The 19,657-nt window shown below is 40.8% G+C and overlaps 1 protein-coding gene across 2 annotated transcripts in view; it reads left to right on the forward strand.

Annotated features, from left to right (window-relative positions):
- Nucleotides 1–19,657, forward strand: part of ccdc82 (coiled-coil domain containing 82) — a 117,651-nt gene that overhangs the window by 14,832 nt on the left and 83,162 nt on the right. For both annotated transcript variants that reach the window (XM_063053816.1, XM_063053817.1), the window contains exons 3-5: nucleotides 431–599; nucleotides 8,426–8,518; nucleotides 10,798–10,922. In XM_063053816.1, the coding sequence (XP_062909886.1) occupies nucleotides 431–599; nucleotides 8,426–8,518; nucleotides 10,798–10,922 (387 nt within the window). The remainder of the gene's footprint in view (nucleotides 1–430; nucleotides 600–8,425; nucleotides 8,519–10,797; nucleotides 10,923–19,657) is intronic.

The following is a 19,657-nucleotide window of genomic DNA, read 5'->3' on the forward strand; positions in this document are numbered from 1 at the left end:
GGGGACTATGTTGGAAAAATAAATGTACTAGGTTTTTAAAAATTGACTCCTCTACCTTAGGCCACGAACTTATCAATCACCCCTCATACTTGCAAGCTTGGCCACAAAATCAACAATTCCATCATGCAAGTTATTGACACATGAAGTGAAAAGGAGCTTCGCAATACTGGGAGTAAGATCAAGGGTGATGATTTCCTTTATTTCACCATACTGAATCCAAAATACTTCGATAGTTTTCCCCAAACTAATCCAATATATAGCATATCCATTGTGAATTTTCCATGTTTTTTTTAAACTTAGTCCTATTGTGTACTAACTAAATTGGTTAGGTAGGATAATGAAGCAGCCTTGTATAGGAATGCATAAGTTACATTATCTTGTCAGTTTCATGATTTTCAAGATGTGACATTAACCTGCATCTGCTTATCAGATATCAGATGAAGAGTCTGACACATCATCTCTCTCCCAAGTGGAAAATAGCTCAGAAACAGAGTGGGAAAATGACAGTTTAAAAGACTTCATTGTATCTGATGAAAAAGATCTGCAAACGACAACATCAAACCATAATGAATTTGTCCTGGAAAAATATCTGCCCAACTGTAAGTAATATTGGCTTTTACATTGAAATTGCCCTTCCTATTCTAGTATAATTAGAAAGCAAGAGGCAATTACTATATTAATATGATAAGTGCAAACATAAATTCAGATGTTTCTTAAATGAACAATTCCCTACTTGCTGATTTTTGTCAATAAAAATCTTACTGATTTTTAATTTTCTTAAGTGTTGCATTTTTCCAGTTAGTTGTTGCTGGGCATCACCAGTGCCATCTTAAACCAGAATTTAAGTTGTTTGTAACCCAAACATTTTACAATACAGCTGCAAACTGAGTTCCCCCAAGACATAAACTGCCTGCAGTCCTATAGCAGCTGGCAAGATCAACTGCCAATTTCTCAAACATTTGTTCGTATATGGTGCATAAAACAAACATTCATAAGCTCAGAAGTATCTGTGTTTGTCTGGAATAATACTGAACTTGATATTGATTCTTATTTTATACCATGGTCACTTTTGTATGGATTTAATTGCTCCTCTACTTATACAGCTCAAATTCTCTGTGCTTGGCAGTAGTTCAGCATTCAGCATGCCACTGTTATTTGGGAACTTTTAAATATGGCAAGATGCAATTAGCTTTGCTAACAATTAAAATTTAAAGAAAAACATATGAAGCATTGCTTGATGAGTCTGACAATAAACATATGCTATCTGCTTGTCCACAACACCAGACACTCCCATCTTATTTGAGAAAGAGTTTGCAGCTCTCTCATTAGCCAGGAAATAGGAGTGGAAGGAAGGCATCCTGAACCCTGAGAGGCAGCCTCAGTGAAGAATTGAAAGTCAGTCAGAATCGGGTTTATTATCACTGGCATGTGACATGATATTTGTTATCTTAGCAGCAGCATTTCAGGGTAATACATAATCTAGCAGAGAGAGAGAATAATAATTAAATAAAATAAAACTTAATAATAAATAAACAAGTAAATCAATTACATATATTGAATAGATTTTTTAAAATGTGCAAAAACAGAAATACTGTATACTTAAAAAAAATAGTGAGGTAGTGTCCAAAGCTTCAAAGTCCATTTAGGAATTGGATGGCAGAGGGGTAGAAGCTGATCCTGAATCGCTGAGTGTGTGCCTTCACTCCTACCCGATGGTAACAGTGAGAAAAGGGCATGCCCTGGGTGCTGGAGGTCCTTAATAATGGATGCTGCCTTTCTCAGACACCTTTCTCTGAAGATGTCCTGGGATCTTTGTAAGCTAGTGCCCAAGATGGAGCTGACTAGATGTACAACCTTCCTCAGCTTCTTTCAGTCCTGTGCAGTTGCCTCTCCATACCAGACAATGATGCAACCTGTCAGAATGCTCTCCACAGTAGAACTACAGAAGTGTTTGAATATATTTGTTGACATGCCAAATCTCTTCAAACTCCTAATAAAGTATAGCCGCTGTCTTGCCTTTATGACTATATCGATATGTTGGGACCAGGTTAGGTCCTCAGAGATCTTGACACCAAGGAACTTGAAGCTGCCTACTCTCTCCACTCCTGATCCCTCTATGAAGATTGGTATGTGCTCCTTCGTCTTACCCTTCCTGAAGTCCACAATCAGCTCTTTCGTCTTACTGACATTGAGTGCCAGGTTGTTGCTGTTGCACCATTCCACTAGTTGGCATATCTCACTCTTGTACATCCTCTTGTCACCACCTGAGATTCTGCCAACAATGGTTGTATAGTCAACAAATTTATAGATGGTATTTGAGCTATGCCTAGCCACACAGTCATGTGTATATAGAAAGTAGAGCAGTGGGCTAAGCACACACCCTGAGGTGTGCCAGTGTTGATCGTCAACCAGGAGGATATGTTATCACCAATCCGCACAGACTGTGGTCTTCCGGTTAGGAAGTCAAGGATTCAATTGCAGAGGGAGGTACAGAGGCCCACATTCTGCAGCTTCTCAATCAGGATTGTGGAAATAATGGTATTAAATGCTGAGCTATAGTCAATGAACCAGCATCCTGACGTAGGTGTTTGTGTGGTCTAGATGGTCTAAAGCTGTGTGGAGAGCAATTGAGATTGCATCTGCTGTTGACCTAATGGTTACATGCAAACAGCCTGGCGAGAATGGAGCACTGGTGGACATTCAAGGTGTCTTGTGATAACTGCCCACTGGACAGGCACAGTCAGTTTGATGTGTGCATGTACATTTGGTGGCCACTCTATTCGGCACACTTGTACACCAGCTTGTTAATGCAAATATCTAATTAGCCAATCATGTGATAGCAACTCAATACATAAAAGCATGTAGACAAGGTCAAGAGGTTCAGTTGTTGTTAAGACCAAACATCAGAATGGGAAGAGATGTGATCTAAGTGACTTTGACCAAGGAATTATTATTCCTGCTAGCTGGAGTGGTTTGGATATCTCAGAAACTGCTGATCTTCTGGGGTTTTCACACCCAAGTGTCTCTAGAATTTAAGAGAATGGTGTGAAAAACAAAAAGAAAAACATCCAATGAGTGGCAGTTCCGTGGGCAAAAACACCTTGTTAATGAGAAAGTTCAGAGGAGAATGGCTGATTGGTTGAAGCTGACAGGAAGGCTGTGGTGACTCAAATAACCACGCGTTACAACAATGGTGTGCAGAAGAACATCTCTGAACAGACGACACGTCGAACCTTGAAGTGGACGGGCTACAGCATGAGAAGGCCATGAACTCAGTGACCATCGGATATTAAATAAAGTGGCCAATGACTGTATGAACTGAACATCTAATAAAGTGGCCACTGAGTGTATGAACTGAACATCTCCTGTTGTCCACTTCTGGAGAAGCCTGTATGAAGGGTATGACATCATAGTGTATTTGTAGGTTGCTTGTAGCTTTCACTGAGGGTGGAGGGTGGGGTGCACAGTTAAATGTGATACGATGGTTTGGACTAAAGGTGAAGACATGCGTGTGCTCAATGTCACTGGAAATTCTTGTTACAAGTCCACAGGAGCAGGGGTGCCCTCTACCATAAGAGGATGGAGTCCTTCCCACTGTCCTGTCTCTGCTGTAACAGTTGTTGTTTTCTCAGTCTCATAATTGCCCCACATTCCCTTTTCCACTCAATGGTTATCCTCAACCAGTTACCCAAGCTGCTGATTTTCCAGATAACTGAAATTAAATTAAAGACACATCAGCTACATTGTGTTTAGCTTGTGTATTAGTAAAGTTTTGGAAAAAAGATATCCCGGATGATCTACTGAGGTTCTTTAACTGGCAGCAATGAAACAGCATGCCTCTCTTTCTTTAAGTAGTGATTGATATAGCATTTTGTTCAACTTGGATAATGGAATTGACGACTTTATGGCTAGCTTTGTGGATGATACAATAATAGATTGAGGGGCAGCTAGTGTGAAGAAGCAGAAGGACTTGGACGGACTGGAAGAGTGGGCAAAGAAGTGGCAGATGGAATATAGTGCTAGGAAGTGTTTCATCATGCACTTGGTAGAAGGTATAGTGGCATTGAATATTTGCTAGATGGAAAGAAAATTAAAAAGTCAGAGGTGCAGAGGGACTTATGAGTCCTTGTGCAGGATTCCATAAAGGTTAACTTGCAGGTTGAGCTGGTGGTAAGGAAGGCAAATGCAATGTTAGCATTCATTTCAAGAAGACTAGGATGTAAGAGCAAGGATGTAATGTAACTTTTACTTAGTTCCTTAGTCTTTGTAACCACCACACTAATGCACCAAATACTCTGCTCATTCTAAATGAAGCAAGGACCCCATACCTCTCCTCTCCATCTAGCTCTTCTTCTGTGCTTTTTCCTGCATTTCCTGTATCCTGGAAACCTTATAGTATTTACAGATGCAGAGGTAACATTCTCCTCAGTTCTAGAGCTACCCCAGTTTTTCTTTACTCTGGTCTCCAAATCCAGATACGTGGTCTTCTATACTGTACCCAGATTATAAGACCATAAGACAAAGGAGCAGAAGTAGGCCATTCGGCCCATCAAGTCTGCTCCGCCATTTTATCATGAGCTGATCCATTTTATCCTATTTAGTCCCACTCCCCCACCTTTTCACCATAACCTTTGATGCCCTGGCTACTCAGATACCTATCAATCTCTGCCTTAAATACACCCAATGACTTGGCCTCCACTGCTGCCTGTGGCAACAAATTCCATAGATTCACCACCCTCTGGCTAAAAAAATTTCTTCGCATTTCTGTTCTGAATGGGCGTCCTTCAATCCTTAAGTCATGCATTCTCGTACTAGACTTCCCCATCATGGGAACAACATCCACTCTGTCCATGCCTTTCAACATTCGAAATGTTTCTATAAGGTCTCCCCTCATTCTTCTAAACTCCAAGGAATACAGTCCAAGAGAGGACAAACGCTCCTCATATGTTAACACTCTCATTCCCGGAATCATTCTAGTGAATCTTCTTCGTACCCTTTCCAACGTCAGCACATCCTTTCTTAAATAAGGAGACCAAGACTGCCCATAGTACTCCAAGTGAGGTCTCACCAGCGCCTATAGAGCGTCAACATCACATCCCTGCTGCTATACTCTATTCCTCTAGAAATGAATGCCAACATTGCATTCGCCTTCTTCACTACCGACTCAACCTGGAGGTTAACCTTAAGGGTATCCTGTACAAGGACTCCCAAGTCCCATTGCATCTCAGAACTTTGAATTCTTTCCCCATTTAAATAATAGGCTGCCCGTTTATTACTTCTGCCAAAGTGCATAACCATACACTTTCCAACATTGTACTTCATTTGCCACTTCTTTGCCCATTCTTCCAATCTATCCAAGTCTCTCTGCAGACTCTCCATTTCCTCAGCACTACCAGCCCCTCCACCTATCTTCGTACCGTCAGCAAACTTAGCCACAAAGCCATCTATTCCATAATCCAAATCGTTGATGTACAATGTAAAAAGAAGCGGCCCCAACACGGACCCCTGTGGAACACCACTGGTAACTGGCAGCCAACCAGAATAGGATCCCTTTATTCCTACTCTGTTTCCTGCCAATCAGCCAACACTCTATCCACATATGTAACCTTCCCGTAATTCCATGGGCTCTTATCTTGTTAAGTAGCCTCATGTGTGGCACCTTGTCAAAGGCCTTCTGAAAATCCAAATATACAACATCCACTGCATCTCCTTTGTCTAGCCTACTGGTAATTTCCTCAAAAAATTGTAATAGGTTTCTCAGGCAGGATTTTCCTTTAAGGAATCCATGCTGAGTTCTGCCTATCTTGTCATATGCCTCCAGGTACTCTGTAACCTCATCCTTGACAATCAACTCCCAACAGCTTCCCAACCACCGATGTCAAGCTAACAGGTCTATAATTTCCTTTTTGCTTCCTTGCCCCCTTCTTAAATAGCGGAGTGACATTTGCAATCTTCCAGTCCTCCGGAACCATGCCAGAATCTATCGACTTTTGAAAGATCATTGCTAATGCCTCCGCAATCTCCACAGCTACTTCCTTCAGTACACGCGGGTGCATTCCATCTGGTCCGGGAGATTTATCTACCTTTAGACTATTCAGCTTCCTGAGTACTTTCTCTGTCGTAATTGTGACTGCGCACACTTCTCTTCCCTGCCACCCTTGAGTGTCCGGTATACTGCTGATGTCTTCCTCAGTGACGACTGATGCAAAATACTCGTTCAGTTCCTCTGCCATCTCCTTATCTCCCATTACTATTTCTCCAGCATCATTTTCTATCGGTCCTGTATCTACTCTCACCTGTCTTTTACTCTTTATATACTTGAAAAAGCTTTTAGTATCCTCCCAATCCTCTGTCTTCCCACTAATTTTTGCTTCCTTGTATGCCCTCTCCTTTGCTTTAAGTTTGGCTTTGACTTCTCTTGTCAACCACAGTTGCATCCTTTTTCCATTCGAAAACTTCTTCTTTTCTGGAATATACTTGTCTTGCACCTTCCTCACTTCTCGCATAAACTCCAGCCACTGCTGCTCTGCCGTCTTTCCCACCAGTGTCCCTTTCCAGTCAACTTTGGCCAGTTCCTTTCTTGTGCCACTGTAATTTCCTTTACTCCACTGAACTACCGACACATCAGATTTCGGCTTCTCTTTTTCAAATGTCACAGTGAACTCAATCATGCTATGATCACTGTCTCCTAAGGGTTCCTTCACCTCAATCTCTCTAATCACCTCCGGTTCATTACACAATACCCAATCCAGTACAGCCGGTCCCCTAGTGGGCTCAACAACAAGCTGTTCTAAAAAGCCATCTCGCAGACATTCTACAAATTCTCTCTCTTGAGATCCAGTGCCGAACTGATTTTCCCAATCCACTCGCATGTTAAAATCCCCCACAATTATCATAACACTGCCCTTCTGACAAGCCTTTTCTATTTCCTGTTGTAATTTGTAGTCCACATCCCTGCAGCTGTTTGGAGGCCTATAAATAACTGCCATCAGGGTCCTTTTACCCCTGCTATTTCTTAGCTCAACCCATAAAGATTCTGCACCTTCCGATCCTATATCACTTCTTTCTAATGATTTAATATCATTTCTTACCAATAAAGCCACGCCTCCTCCTCTGCCTACTTTCCTATCCTTCCGATACACCGTGTATCCTTGGACGTTCAGCTCCCAGAGACCTGCATCCTTTAGCCACGTCTCAGTGATGGCCACAAAATCATACCTGCCAATCTGTAGCTGTACGACAAGATCATCCACCTTATTCCTTATGCTGCATGCATTTAAGCATAACACCTTAAGACCAATATTTGGTACTTTTCGCTTTGATTTCATTGCAACTTTATTGCACTGCAACTCATCCCAATAGCTACAAATTTGCCCCATCACCTGCCTGTCTTTCCTGGACATCTTTACTGCTCACTATCTTAGATTTATTTCTGTTTTCTCCTTCCTCAGCCCTATCACTCTGGTTTCCATCCCCCTGCCAAATTAGTTTAAACCCTCCCTAACAGCTCTATTAAACTTTCCCGCCAGGGTGTTGGTCCCCTTCAGGTTCAGGTGTAACCCGTCCTTTTTGAACAGGTCATACTTCCCCTAGAAGAGATCACAATTATCCAAGAATCTGAAGCCCTACCCCCTGCACCAGTCTCTCAGCCACGCATTCATCTGCCTGATCCTACTATTCTTGCCCTCGCTAGCACGTGGCACAGGTAGCAATCCCGAGATTACTACCCTGGAGGTCCTGCTTCTCAGCTTCCTTCCTAACTCCTGGAAATCTCTCTTCAGGACCTCCTCCTTTGTCCTATCTATGTCATTGGTACCAACATGTACCAAGACAACTGGCTGCTCACCCTCCCCCTTCAGAATATTCAGGACCCGATCCGAGACATCCCATAACCTGGCACCTGGGAGGTAACACACCATGCGGGTATCTCTATCAGGCTCACAGAATCTCCTGTCCGTTCCCCTGACTATGGAATCCCCTATGACTACCGCATTCCTCTTCTCCCTCCTTCTCTCCTGCACAACAGCGCCAGGCTCAGTGCCAGAGACCCGGTCACCATGGGCGTCCCCTGTCAGGTCATCCCCCTCAACAGCATCCAGAACAAGATATTTGTTGCTGATATTTGTTCCATTAAGAAGCTTGAATGTAGGAAACCATCATTACCCACAGGAAATGCACACAATTTGCACCTTTATTCAATCTCCAACCTTAAGCTGATTACTATGGTGTTTTGTAATACCACTCGAATGAACCTGTCCCAGGAATTTCATGCTCAGAAGCTTCTCCAATGTTGATATATTAATGACCTTGGTATACTTTTTGCCATACGAATGTTCCCCCCTAGTCTACATGAATCTGTTTGCATTAAAATTAAGGTTAAGAAACAGGGAACTATCTAAATTTATTTTTCTTTTTATATTCACAGTCCGCATCCGTGATCTCTACTCACACTTCCAAAGAGTTGTTAAAGCTTTGTTGATCAATGCATTTGATACCAATTTCCTTAAATCTTTGTATGGTGAGTATAAGTATATAATGAGAAGAGGAAACTTCTTGTTGGTTCATGGGATAAAGATGCTGCTTCTTATGGAACTATACAAACAAGGAATGTGCACAATCTTTTTTATTCCAGTTATGCATTAAGTCAGCTGAACTAATAATTAGGAGACCACGTTTACAATTACTATTACTCAGGGGAGTTAATATGTTGCCATTGCCAATCCTGGCTTTTATGTGATTCAGAAGCACTTGATTTCTCGCCATCCCCAGAAATGGCCATGCTGGTCAGCGCAGTAAATACTACCTGTGTGTTCAGGCTGAGAGAATGACCATCAGGTGATGCCAGAGCCTTCTTACTGTAGCCCAGAATAAGTCGTCTGATGTAAGAGGCCAAAAGGAAAATTGGAAAAAAAGATTGAAAGGAGAATTGATGACTCAATCTATTGTTCAGATTATGTAATGCGCTTTTCTATATAGTATTCTAAACAGTTTTATTATTTGTTAATACATTTAATCAACTTGTAGATCTGCTGTTTCTTTACTGAGCCGCGTGTAATTTTGTGTGGAACTGTTTATAAATTACTTCATTTTAAAGTGATAAAACTTTGACCTTTCTCACTGTTAAAGTTCTCCATATGCAATACAACTATCTCAATCTTGACAGCATAACTTTTTATCATTGAAATTTAAGTAAGATATTATCCCAGTTTAGGTAAATACAGCAAGTTTCCTTCTTTTAAAGCAGGGGTTCCCAACAATTTTTTTTGCCATGGACCCCTACCATTAACTGAGGGGTCTGTAGACCTCTGTAAACATTGGGCCAAATTATAGTCATCTTATTTTGTAGGATGTGTACTCTTTTGTATTCATTTTGCTCATACCTACTGTTGCACTGAAGTTGATAGCTCAACTTGTTACCTGTTAGTGATATAATAAATTAATAAAGATTCAACAGCCCCTTATGTTAATAGTTGGTAATGACTTTGTTTGGTTGTTCTTGCACTTCTTCCAAATAATTCAATCCAAACAATTCCTCCAAACTAATAGTTACAAAGAGTTCTAAAGTAAAAATGGTGCATACTAGGAACACGTATCAGGAAAGAGACAAGAGTTAATGTTACAAGTCACTGATAGCTGAATGTACTTAAATCTAACTTTACATGTGCTGCCATTGTTTCACCATGACTGAGATGAAGCCTGATTCTTCCCCTGGATCATTGTCAGGGAGCCATCTGCACAAGATCTGCAAACAGTTTGAGTATTGGCTCCCAAAATGATCTTATCAGGGGAACAGAGAAAGGATATTAGTTGTGGTTTTATTGCAAATTACATATAAAATTTGCAAAAATCAGACTTTTTCATTCAGTATGGGATGTGGCAATTGCTGATGAGACAAAAAAAATGTCTGTTTTTAAGTACCCTCAGTTTGCTGGGCTATTTCAGACGATAGTTGGGTATGAACATTTATGTGCGTCTGAAATCACATGTAAAACAGCTAAGATAAAGGCAGCAAATTTCTTTCCTTTAAGGCATGGAGCCAAATCATCTTTATCTTTAGTTGCCGTTTCCGTAGAGAGCTGCCAGAGATACTGTTCTCATGGGCATGTTTTCTTAGACACCGATGCCTGCACATTCCAGTATGGAGTTTGAAATGAATTGGAGCCCAAGAGCAGGCATGCACCATCTCCCACTCTGGCGTGGCAAGCTTCTGAGTCAAGGATGTGGGATTAATGACCTTAATCAAAAATGTCATTAGAAGTAACCGGTTTATTAATTTACCTTTATTTTACTTTGCTTTCAATTTAGTCTTATCAGATTATGGTATTTTAAACTTCTTTAGTATTTATTTTAACTTCTATGTCCGTTGGACAGACATTTAGTAATAGTTATCAAGGCCTTTGACATCAACTATCAGTTCAGGCCCATCAGGTGTTCGAGATTCACTGTCTGAGGTACAGTTGTTCCTCACTGCAAGTTCCACTTTGCAGGACGTTGCAATATCCAGGCCTCCTGGTTGATTTGATCTTCTGAAACTGCAAGAGTTGACTGTTGTTATAGGAAAAATTGGGAGCAAAGCAGGAATGTCTGACATAATCTTGTTCATTAGTGAACCAGCCAGAGATAATGCCTCTGTGTCAAGAAACAAGGCCTGTGCATTTCTAGCCCAGTAACTTAATCTCTGTGATACGATAACATTTTCGAGTCAGTCGACAATATATTGGGGGACTATAGAATTGCCTCGCTCTGATCATTGGCATCTTATCATCTTTTTGTTCTCTTCACTGTGGCCTCCAACAGAAGGAAGAAGGACGAAGAAATATGCAAAGGAAATCCTGAAATCACTGAATTATTTGGATGAGCGCTGTGTTGATATGCGTCTTACAAATTTAAAGTCAACAAGCCGGTGGAAAGATCGCTATAAGGTGAGTTTAAGAATGCGAATGTTTTAACTTATTTCTGGGAATTGAGGATAGGATTCACCTTGAATTGCTGTGAAATTGTGCACTCCAGATTGTCTTCCTGTTCAAACTGCATACTGAAACAATCAGCTGAGGCTGCAACAAAATAACAAACCATGGAAAATAGTCCTCATGATCTTTGAAGTCTTGTTACCTTATAGAGAACAAAGGTAAAGACACAAATGGAATGCGTTTCCCCTGTTTAATCATCAGAGTTTGGTGTACCCCTATATCAGCAAGCTCTGGTTCACCCTGTAGTTACCAAAATGGCAGAATGAAGCAAGTTATTTATAAATCCTGGCCAATTGAAAGAGACATTAGGACAATGGGGCAGCTTGACAGTTGCTTACAGATAATCCTGTCAGAAGAAAGAAGAAATAGCATCAATTGCATTAGCTTAGCAATTCCTGTTGCTTAGCAACTCACAGATAGTACTGAAGTCTTCAATCAAAGGTTTTCAACCTAAATATATGTTCCTGACGATCAGGAAGAACATAATCAGGTTGCGCTGCACCTGATAGCAGATCAAGGATTACATATACTTTATTCTTCTGCAATTATTGACCTACTTGTGTATCATTTCTGTTGCTGAAATGATACTACTTCAGGCTGTAATCTGCAGTGGAACATTATTTTGCTTCAAATAGCTGACATTATCTTTCAGAAGATTGAATATGAGAACTCTGACTTCATAGAGTAGCTCTTTTCAGAAATACGCCTGAACTACTACTACCACTTAATTTTAGAACTCAGGTGGAAGCAGTTGGTTATATTTTTCTGAAATGCAAATCTTAGAACTTTTTCAAACTAATCCATGAATTTTAATAGTTTAGCACAAGCAAGAAATCTGGAAGGTGAATAAGAAAAGAATTAAGTAGTGCAAAAAAGAAGCAAAAAATAATGAGGTAGTGTACATGGATTCATTGTCCATTCAGAAACCTGATGGCAGAAGAGGGGAAGAAGCAGTTCCTGAAACGTTGAGTGTACGTCTCCAGGACCCTGTAACTCCTCCTTGATGATAGTAATGAGAAGAGGGTACGTCCTGATCGACGGAGGTCCTTAATGATGGATGCCACCTTGATGAGGCATCTCCTTTTGAAGATGCCCTCAGTGGTGGGGAGGCTAGTAGCCATGATGGAGCTGGCTGAGTTTACAACTTCTTGCAGCTTTTTCCAATCCTGTGCAGTGGCCCCTCCATACCAGAGGGAAGTGATGTAACCAATTAGAATGCTTTCCATGATACATCTGTTGAGAAAAATTTACTAGCACCTTCAGTGATATACCAAGCCTCCTCAACTCGTAATGAAATATAGCCGCTATTGTGTCTTCCTTGTAATTGCATCAATACGTGAGGACCAGGCTAAATCTTCAGGGATGTAGACACTCAGGAACTTGAAACTGCTCACTATTTACACTGCTACTCCCTCAATGAGGATAGTGTGTGTTCCCTTGACTTCCCTTCCTGTAGTCCACAATATCTTGATCTCGCTGACATTGTGTTTAAGATTATTATTGCGATATCACTCAACCAGCTGATCTATCTCATTCCTGTTCGCCTCCTCATCACCATCTGAAATTCTACCAACAATAGTTATGTCATTGGCAAATTTATAGTTTAAGCTGTGCCTAGCCACGTAGTCGTGGGTGTATAGCGAGTAGAGCAGTAGGCCAAGCACGCATCCTTGAGGTGTACCGGTGTTGTCAGTGAGGAGGAAATGTTGCTTCTGATCCTCACTGATTGTGGTCGCCTGGTGAAGAAGTCAAGGATCCAGTTGAAGAGGAGGTACAGAGACCCAGGTTTTGGAGCTTGTTGATTAGTACTGATGGTGTTGAACGCTGAGCTGTAATCAATCAGCAGCAGCCTGACGTACATATTGCTATTATTCTGGTGATCCAATGCCGAGTGGAGAGCCAGTGAGATTGCATCTGCTGTAGACCTATTGTGGAGATAGGCAAATTGCAGCAGGTCCAAGTCCTTGCTTAGGAGTTGAATTTGGCCATGAACAACCTTTCAAAGGACTTCATCACAGTAGGTATGAGTGAAACTGGGCAATAATCGTTGAAGCAGCTCACCCTGCTCTTCTTGGGCACTGATATGATTGCCGTCCTTTTGAAGCAGATGGGAACCTCTTGACTGCAGCATTTTGAGATTGAAGATGTATTTAAACACTTCAGTCAGTTGATTGGTACAGGTTTTCAGTGCCCTACCAGGTGCACCTTTGGGGCTTGAAGCCTTGCGAGGGTTCACCCTCTTGAAAAATGATCTGATGTCAGACTCCAAGACAGAGATCACAGGATTTGCACAGGTGTAGTTTTATTCTCAGTTTCAAAGTGTGCATAAAAGGCATAGAACTATTCTGGGAGTGAAGTGTCACACCCTCACGTGATGTGAGGTTTCACCTTGTAAGAAGTAATGACCTGTAAACCCTGCCAGAGCTGGTGTGCACCTGATTCTGACTTTAACTTCAATTGGAATTATCTTTTCACTCCTAAAATAGTCTTCCATAGACCATATCTGGACTTCTTGTAAAGTTCTGGATCACCATTCATAAGAGCCTCAGATCTAGTCCACAGCAGACTACAAATCTCCTGGTTCATTCACAGATTTTGGTTTGGGCATGTCTGGTATGTTCTTGAAGGCCCACACTCATTTTCACAGGTCTTGATAAAGTGTATGATAACTGTGGCATAATCATTCAGATTTGAAGATGAATCCCTGAATATTGTCCAGTTCACCAACTCAAAGCAGTCGTGTAAGCGCTCCTGCACCTCCCTTGCCCATACCTTTTAGGTCCTCAGCACTGGTGCTGCGGTCTTTAGTCTCTGCCTGTACCAGATGTTCGGACTTTCTAAAGTGTGGATGCGGAATGGCATGGATTGCGTTCTTGATGGTGGTATAACAGTGGTCAAGTGTGTTGGCTCCTCTGATACCACAGGTGATATGTTGATGGTAGCCACAGACTTTACATTTTACTACTTCCACTTCTTTTTCTTTCAAATGTGGTTCTGCTATAATTGGAGACTTCTCCCTCCCCCCTCCCCCTCCCCTCTCTCCCCCTCTCCCCTCTCCCCTCTCCCCCTCCCCCTCCCCCCTCCCCTCTCTCCCCCCCTCTCCCCCCTCTCCCCTCCCCCCTCTCTCCCCCTCTCTCCCCCTCTCTCCTCCCCCCTCTCCCCCTCTCTCCGCCAGAGGTTGGTATTGGAGTCCAGGGTCTTAGGCAAGGTTTCATCGACGCGGTCTGTGAATTGGACTCTGTAGTTCACATTATGATGTGTTTCTGGATTCTAGTCACTTTTTCATTGCTATTTTAATCAGGCAGACTGGCTTTATGGCCTGAAATTAACAAATAGCACAGAGCTGGATTGATCTGAACCGAATAATGCCTGGACTGGTTCAATGATTGTGTGCTTGATGTTTTATATTCTGTGTTTCTCGCTCAATATTTTATTTTGCCATTGTGCGATTTGTTCTTTTTCTTTGCGCGTTGGGAGTTTGATGTCTTTCTTTGAACGAGTTCCGTGATTTTCTTTTTTGTTTCAGTGTGGGGAAGACGAATCTCAAAGTTGTATACGGCATAAGTACTTTGATAATAAATATACTTTGAATCTCCGAGATACGGCGTGGAAAGGGCCCTCCTGGCCCATTGAGCCAGCAACCCACTTTTTAAGCCTCGCCTAATCACAGGACAATTTATAGTGATGAATTAATTTACTAAACAGTATGCTTTTGGAATATGGGAAGAAGCCAAATAACCCAGAGGAAGCCTGCATGTTATAAGACATACAACTTTGTTATAGACGGTGTCAGAATTGAACTGCGAACTCCAACACCCCGTGCTGTAAGTAGCATCGCACTAACTACTATGCTGCTGTGGCACCTTCAAGCTGATTGGTTGAAATCCTTGGTGATCAGGAAGGCATCAGGGTGAGCTATTTCATGACTGCTTATCGCAGTACTCAGTTCCACCAGTGCCTGCCTGATGCTGGCCAGGATCAGAATGTACACCGCTACCAGGAGGATGGTGGAATAACTCCTCGGCAGATAAAATGGGTGACATTTGATTGCCCGATGTTCCAGGTTGGGTGAGCAGGACTGAGACAGAACTGCCATATCTGTGCACCTCATTTTCCATTGATTTTGCTGTGCTTGTGCCTAATTCTGGTGGAAATCCTGCCCATCAAGAATCTGCTGTGATTCCAGCAGCGACTGCAGTTGTTTTTCTATTATATTTCATGCAGTTGATAAGCAGGGTATGCATTTAATTTACTGGAAGAAATTGGACCAAATGTTAGACAAAATAACTTGGATTTCATTCACTGTAAAACGAGTAAATTGTACCACAAGTTGAAAATCACATGCTAGTTAAGGGGTTGCCAGTGAAACAGCGCCTTTATGAGCATCGACTCACCCATGTTGACTTGCATGCAGGCAGCAGTTTTATATAGATTCAATCATGTTGCCAATGTTAATTAACTTTCAGTCTTCCTGCGGTCCTGAGGCATAGATTCAAGGTTACATTATGAAATAAAGTACTCAACAAAAATAATGTAATTTTATAACTGGGATAAAATAAAGAACAATGGTCCTGTAATTCTATTCATTAGGTTCAAATAATGGATACTGCTCTGGAAATTCATGAGTCTTGGGTTTATTCTTAAAGCTATAACTACCTTTTAGTAGTTTTCTTTGACATTATATCTTCCAGTCCTGCCATCCTCTTTCTTCAGTATGATGATGATTGTGGGTACCACTTGTGCTTTTATTATCAACTGTAAAATTTCCAACAAACTATTTCCAATTTCAGCCCCAGCTCTACCTTCGTCTCTGATGTTTCCCTTCCTCAGCCTAACTCTCTCAATGTCTTCAATAGATTTTCCATCATTGGTTGTATGTAGCCACCAACTCTGATGCCAACCTTGGTAACACTTCCTTCCATGCATTTTCTGCCAGGACCCCAATACATTCTTCCATTTTCTTTCATTTCTGTCATGTTCATTTGGATCATTGTTTCCAAAGCATCTTCATTTTTCCTCACCTAACTTTTCCCATTGAACGCAATTCAGTTTCTGCGATTCTGCTGCAGCTATTTATACAAGGGCCCAGTTTTTACTACTTTACATTCCACTGTCTTTCCCTTCCAATAACTATGACCTCTCCCAACCAATGTTCCCTCTAATTTTTAGTAGTCAGTGTGCGCAAAAATCTTACATTGTGCAAATTTTTTTCCTGTGACAAAAGTATGTGTGCACTGAATGCACACATGGCACAGTTTATGTAGGTTTACAAAATATTTGACATAAAACTGCACAGAATAACAACAAAATTACATACTTAGGTCACTCAGTTATTTTTTCTCTCTCCTGTCTTTGGCATTTACCCATTCTTTGTAAACTCTATCTAGACTAATAGAACTTCCATCCAATTGATATGGTCTTACTTTCAAAGGGTATTTCACATTTAAAGATATCTTGTAGGACATTATGTATCCCATTCCAATAGTCTTTGATAACAGGGCATTCCCAGAAAATACGATAATGGTTTGCATTTTGATTTCCACAATTTCTCCAGTAAACAGGGGCGTTATGTATTTTGGGTATATACCTCAAGAATGGTTGAAAAGAGATAAATATTTAATGAATGTACTGCTGGTGGCTGGTAAAAAGACCCTTACCAGGAAATGGTTATCACAGGAAAGCCCAACTCTAAATGTATGGATTGAAATTACAATGGACATTTAAAAATGAAGATAACAGCATCTGTTAATCATAAGTTGGAACAATTTTATTCATACTGGAAAAATGGTTTAACTACATAACACCTCATAGGCCTGATTTTATTCTCACAAGTCAATAAATATGTTGTAAAAAAAAGATCACTCCCTACTCTGTACATAGTTTTCTTCTTTTGATTGCTCTTTCTTTCCTCTCCTTTCTGTCAGATAAATATTATGTGGAGATTTGTGACAAATATTATATAAAATGTACAGTATCTGAAATACATCTTATGGAAATGTTTAATGATGAAATTCAATAAAAAATAAATTTCAAAGAAAAGGAAAAGGAAAACTTGGACAGGTAGATGGATGAGAGGTGTATGGAGTGATATGGTCCAGGTGCAGGTCAGTGGGACTAGGCAGGAAAATGGTTCGGCACAGCCAAGAAGGGCCACAAGGTCTGTTTCTGTGCTGTAATGTTCTATGGTTCTATGATGGCTTTTGATTCTCCCTAACATATCCAAATGACATTCACCTAAATGGTTTTTCAACTTGTTTTTGAGTTGATTCATAAGGCTAAAACCTTGCTCACAGTCCGCACTGGATGGAAGAAAGGTTCCCCCAATGTCCATCAACTGTGCATGGTTGCAAAACTGTTCATTTTGAAGTACAAATGCCACCATTTGAGCAAAGTTTGAAATCGGTTTGGATTTAATTTTTCCTTGCACGGAAAATTTGAAATCATTAAACTTTCTGACTATTACAGTATTTTCAGCTAGAAAATCATGATATTTTAGACATAAAGCATTAACTTGTTCATCGCCAAATGTGAAGTCACAATCTGCAATTTCGGAGAAATCAAAAGTTGACCATTCTTGTACCTCATCTTCAGGAAACCTTTCTTCTAAATGAACACAAAGATTATTTATAAAGGTCAACAGCGAACTTGTATCTACTGTGATGTTTTCTTCATGTTGTTGGCTTAACAAAACTTTAACTTTGTCACTCCACGAAACATTGTCTCCCAGATCCCAGAACAGGATAGGTGAGGTGACATAAATTAGTGACGTGCATTGTGGTATTTGAAAAACCGACTAACTAGTTAACAAAAACATTTAGCTGAAAGATTATTTTCAATAAGTATGATTATTAATTACTACATTATTTTAGGTAACTAACATTTTGTGCGCACATTAATTTCCTTTGTGCGCTGGTTGAAAAATGTGTGTGCGCGCGTACACGTGCACAGCTTAGAGGAAACATAGCTCCCAACCCTTATCCTCCTTTCCCCTGTAGCTGTAGTCTGTTTTTATCTATTACCATTTCGGTCCTTCAAGTTATCTGAGACCTTTGTAACTTCTTGCTTCCTGTGCATCCATCCACCCATGTGTGAACACTGAAGGTTAGGCTTCTATCACTATTGTCCAACACTATACTTTACTGCCTTATATACTCCGTCACTTCAATCTTTTCCGTTAAGATCTTGCTTAAAACCTACATTTTTGGCCAAGCTTTATGTCTGGCTTGGCCCTATTATTTTATAATTTGCAGCTACTTCTGCATTAAAGGCCCCATATAAGTACCACTGGGTATTGTCTTCTCAGAGCCATCGACGCAGAGTTCCCTGTCAGAAAAATGTTAAGCCATCTACTGGACACATCATTGCTATAGACTTGGTAACAGCCAGCAGTGTGCATACTTTTGTGATGAAGTGATACTTTTTGAATATTAATAAAGTTGAAACCCTTTCCTTTAATAATGCACTCGGCCTTGATATTAATAGCTTTGATGCTCATCTGAGTAATGTATGTAGCTCTTTGCACGGATAGAAATCCTGCTATCATTGATGGATGATCCTCACAATTACCTGATCAATCTTGCACAGGAAAAATATCAGCACCTTTGTCCATTGTACGGTATATGTTGCTGTTGTATATCCCTTTATAGGAGTTCATAGCAGGATGCCTGCTGTAGTAACCTGGAAGAAATGTGGAAAACGTGAGTTGACTCGCTTTAGGAAAGAAAGTGAAAAAGCAAATTTTTATTTAAAAAAAATGAGACTTCAAAATATACATGAAGTACAAGTGCTGGCATGTGGGACAATGAGAAATTAAGAAGGCTAGGAGAATATTGATTGTTTTTATACAAGGACCATGAATGATGAAAGTATAATAGTTTTGATGAAGTTAACAATGTGCTGGTGACACTGCACTGCATAGTTTTGGTCTCCACACTTAAGAAAGGGCTATTTGCACTGAAGGCAATCCAGAAAAGATTGACCAGGCTGATTCCTGGGTTAAAGAGGTTGAGCAGTTTGGGCTGAGACACATTTGAGTTTAGAAGAACGAGTAGTAATCTCATTGAAACATCAGTTTTGTGGGGAATTGATATGATGAATGCTGAGTGGATGCTTTCCCTTCTGAGGGTACCTAGAGCTGTGGGCATAGTTTCAGAATAAGAGGGAATCAGACATGTAGAGGAATTTCATTCAGAGGTTTATGACTCTAGAATTCTCTATGTAGAGAACTGAGGTGGCAGAATGTTGAGATTGACAGGTATTTGAACTACTAAAGATTCACAGGATATGGGGAGAGATTGGGAAAGTCATGTTGACATATGTTTGAATCAGCATGATCTTATTGAAAGGTAAAGTAGGACTGCAGGCCAATAAGTCTACACCAGATTCCACATCTTCTGTCCTTATATGAGAGAAAATGACTTTTCACTACAAGTAAATTGCAAGGATACACTGTAAATATTATTGTGGTAATGTACAGAATACGTAAAACGTGGAGGCGTCACGCACAAAATGCTGGAGGAAGCAAGCGGGCCAGGCTGCATCTATGGAAAAAGTACAATCGATGTTTCGGGCTGAGGCCCTTCAGCAGGACTGGAGAAAAAATGCTGAGGAGTAGATTTAAAAGGTGGGGCGGGGGGGGGGAGAGAAACACAAGGTGTTAGGTGAACCTGGGAGGGGGAGGGAATAAA

This window comes from Mobula hypostoma, chromosome 7, assembly GCF_963921235.1.
Source record: "Mobula hypostoma chromosome 7, sMobHyp1.1, whole genome shotgun sequence".
Taxonomy (NCBI): Eukaryota; Metazoa; Chordata; class Chondrichthyes; order Myliobatiformes; family Myliobatidae; genus Mobula; species Mobula hypostoma.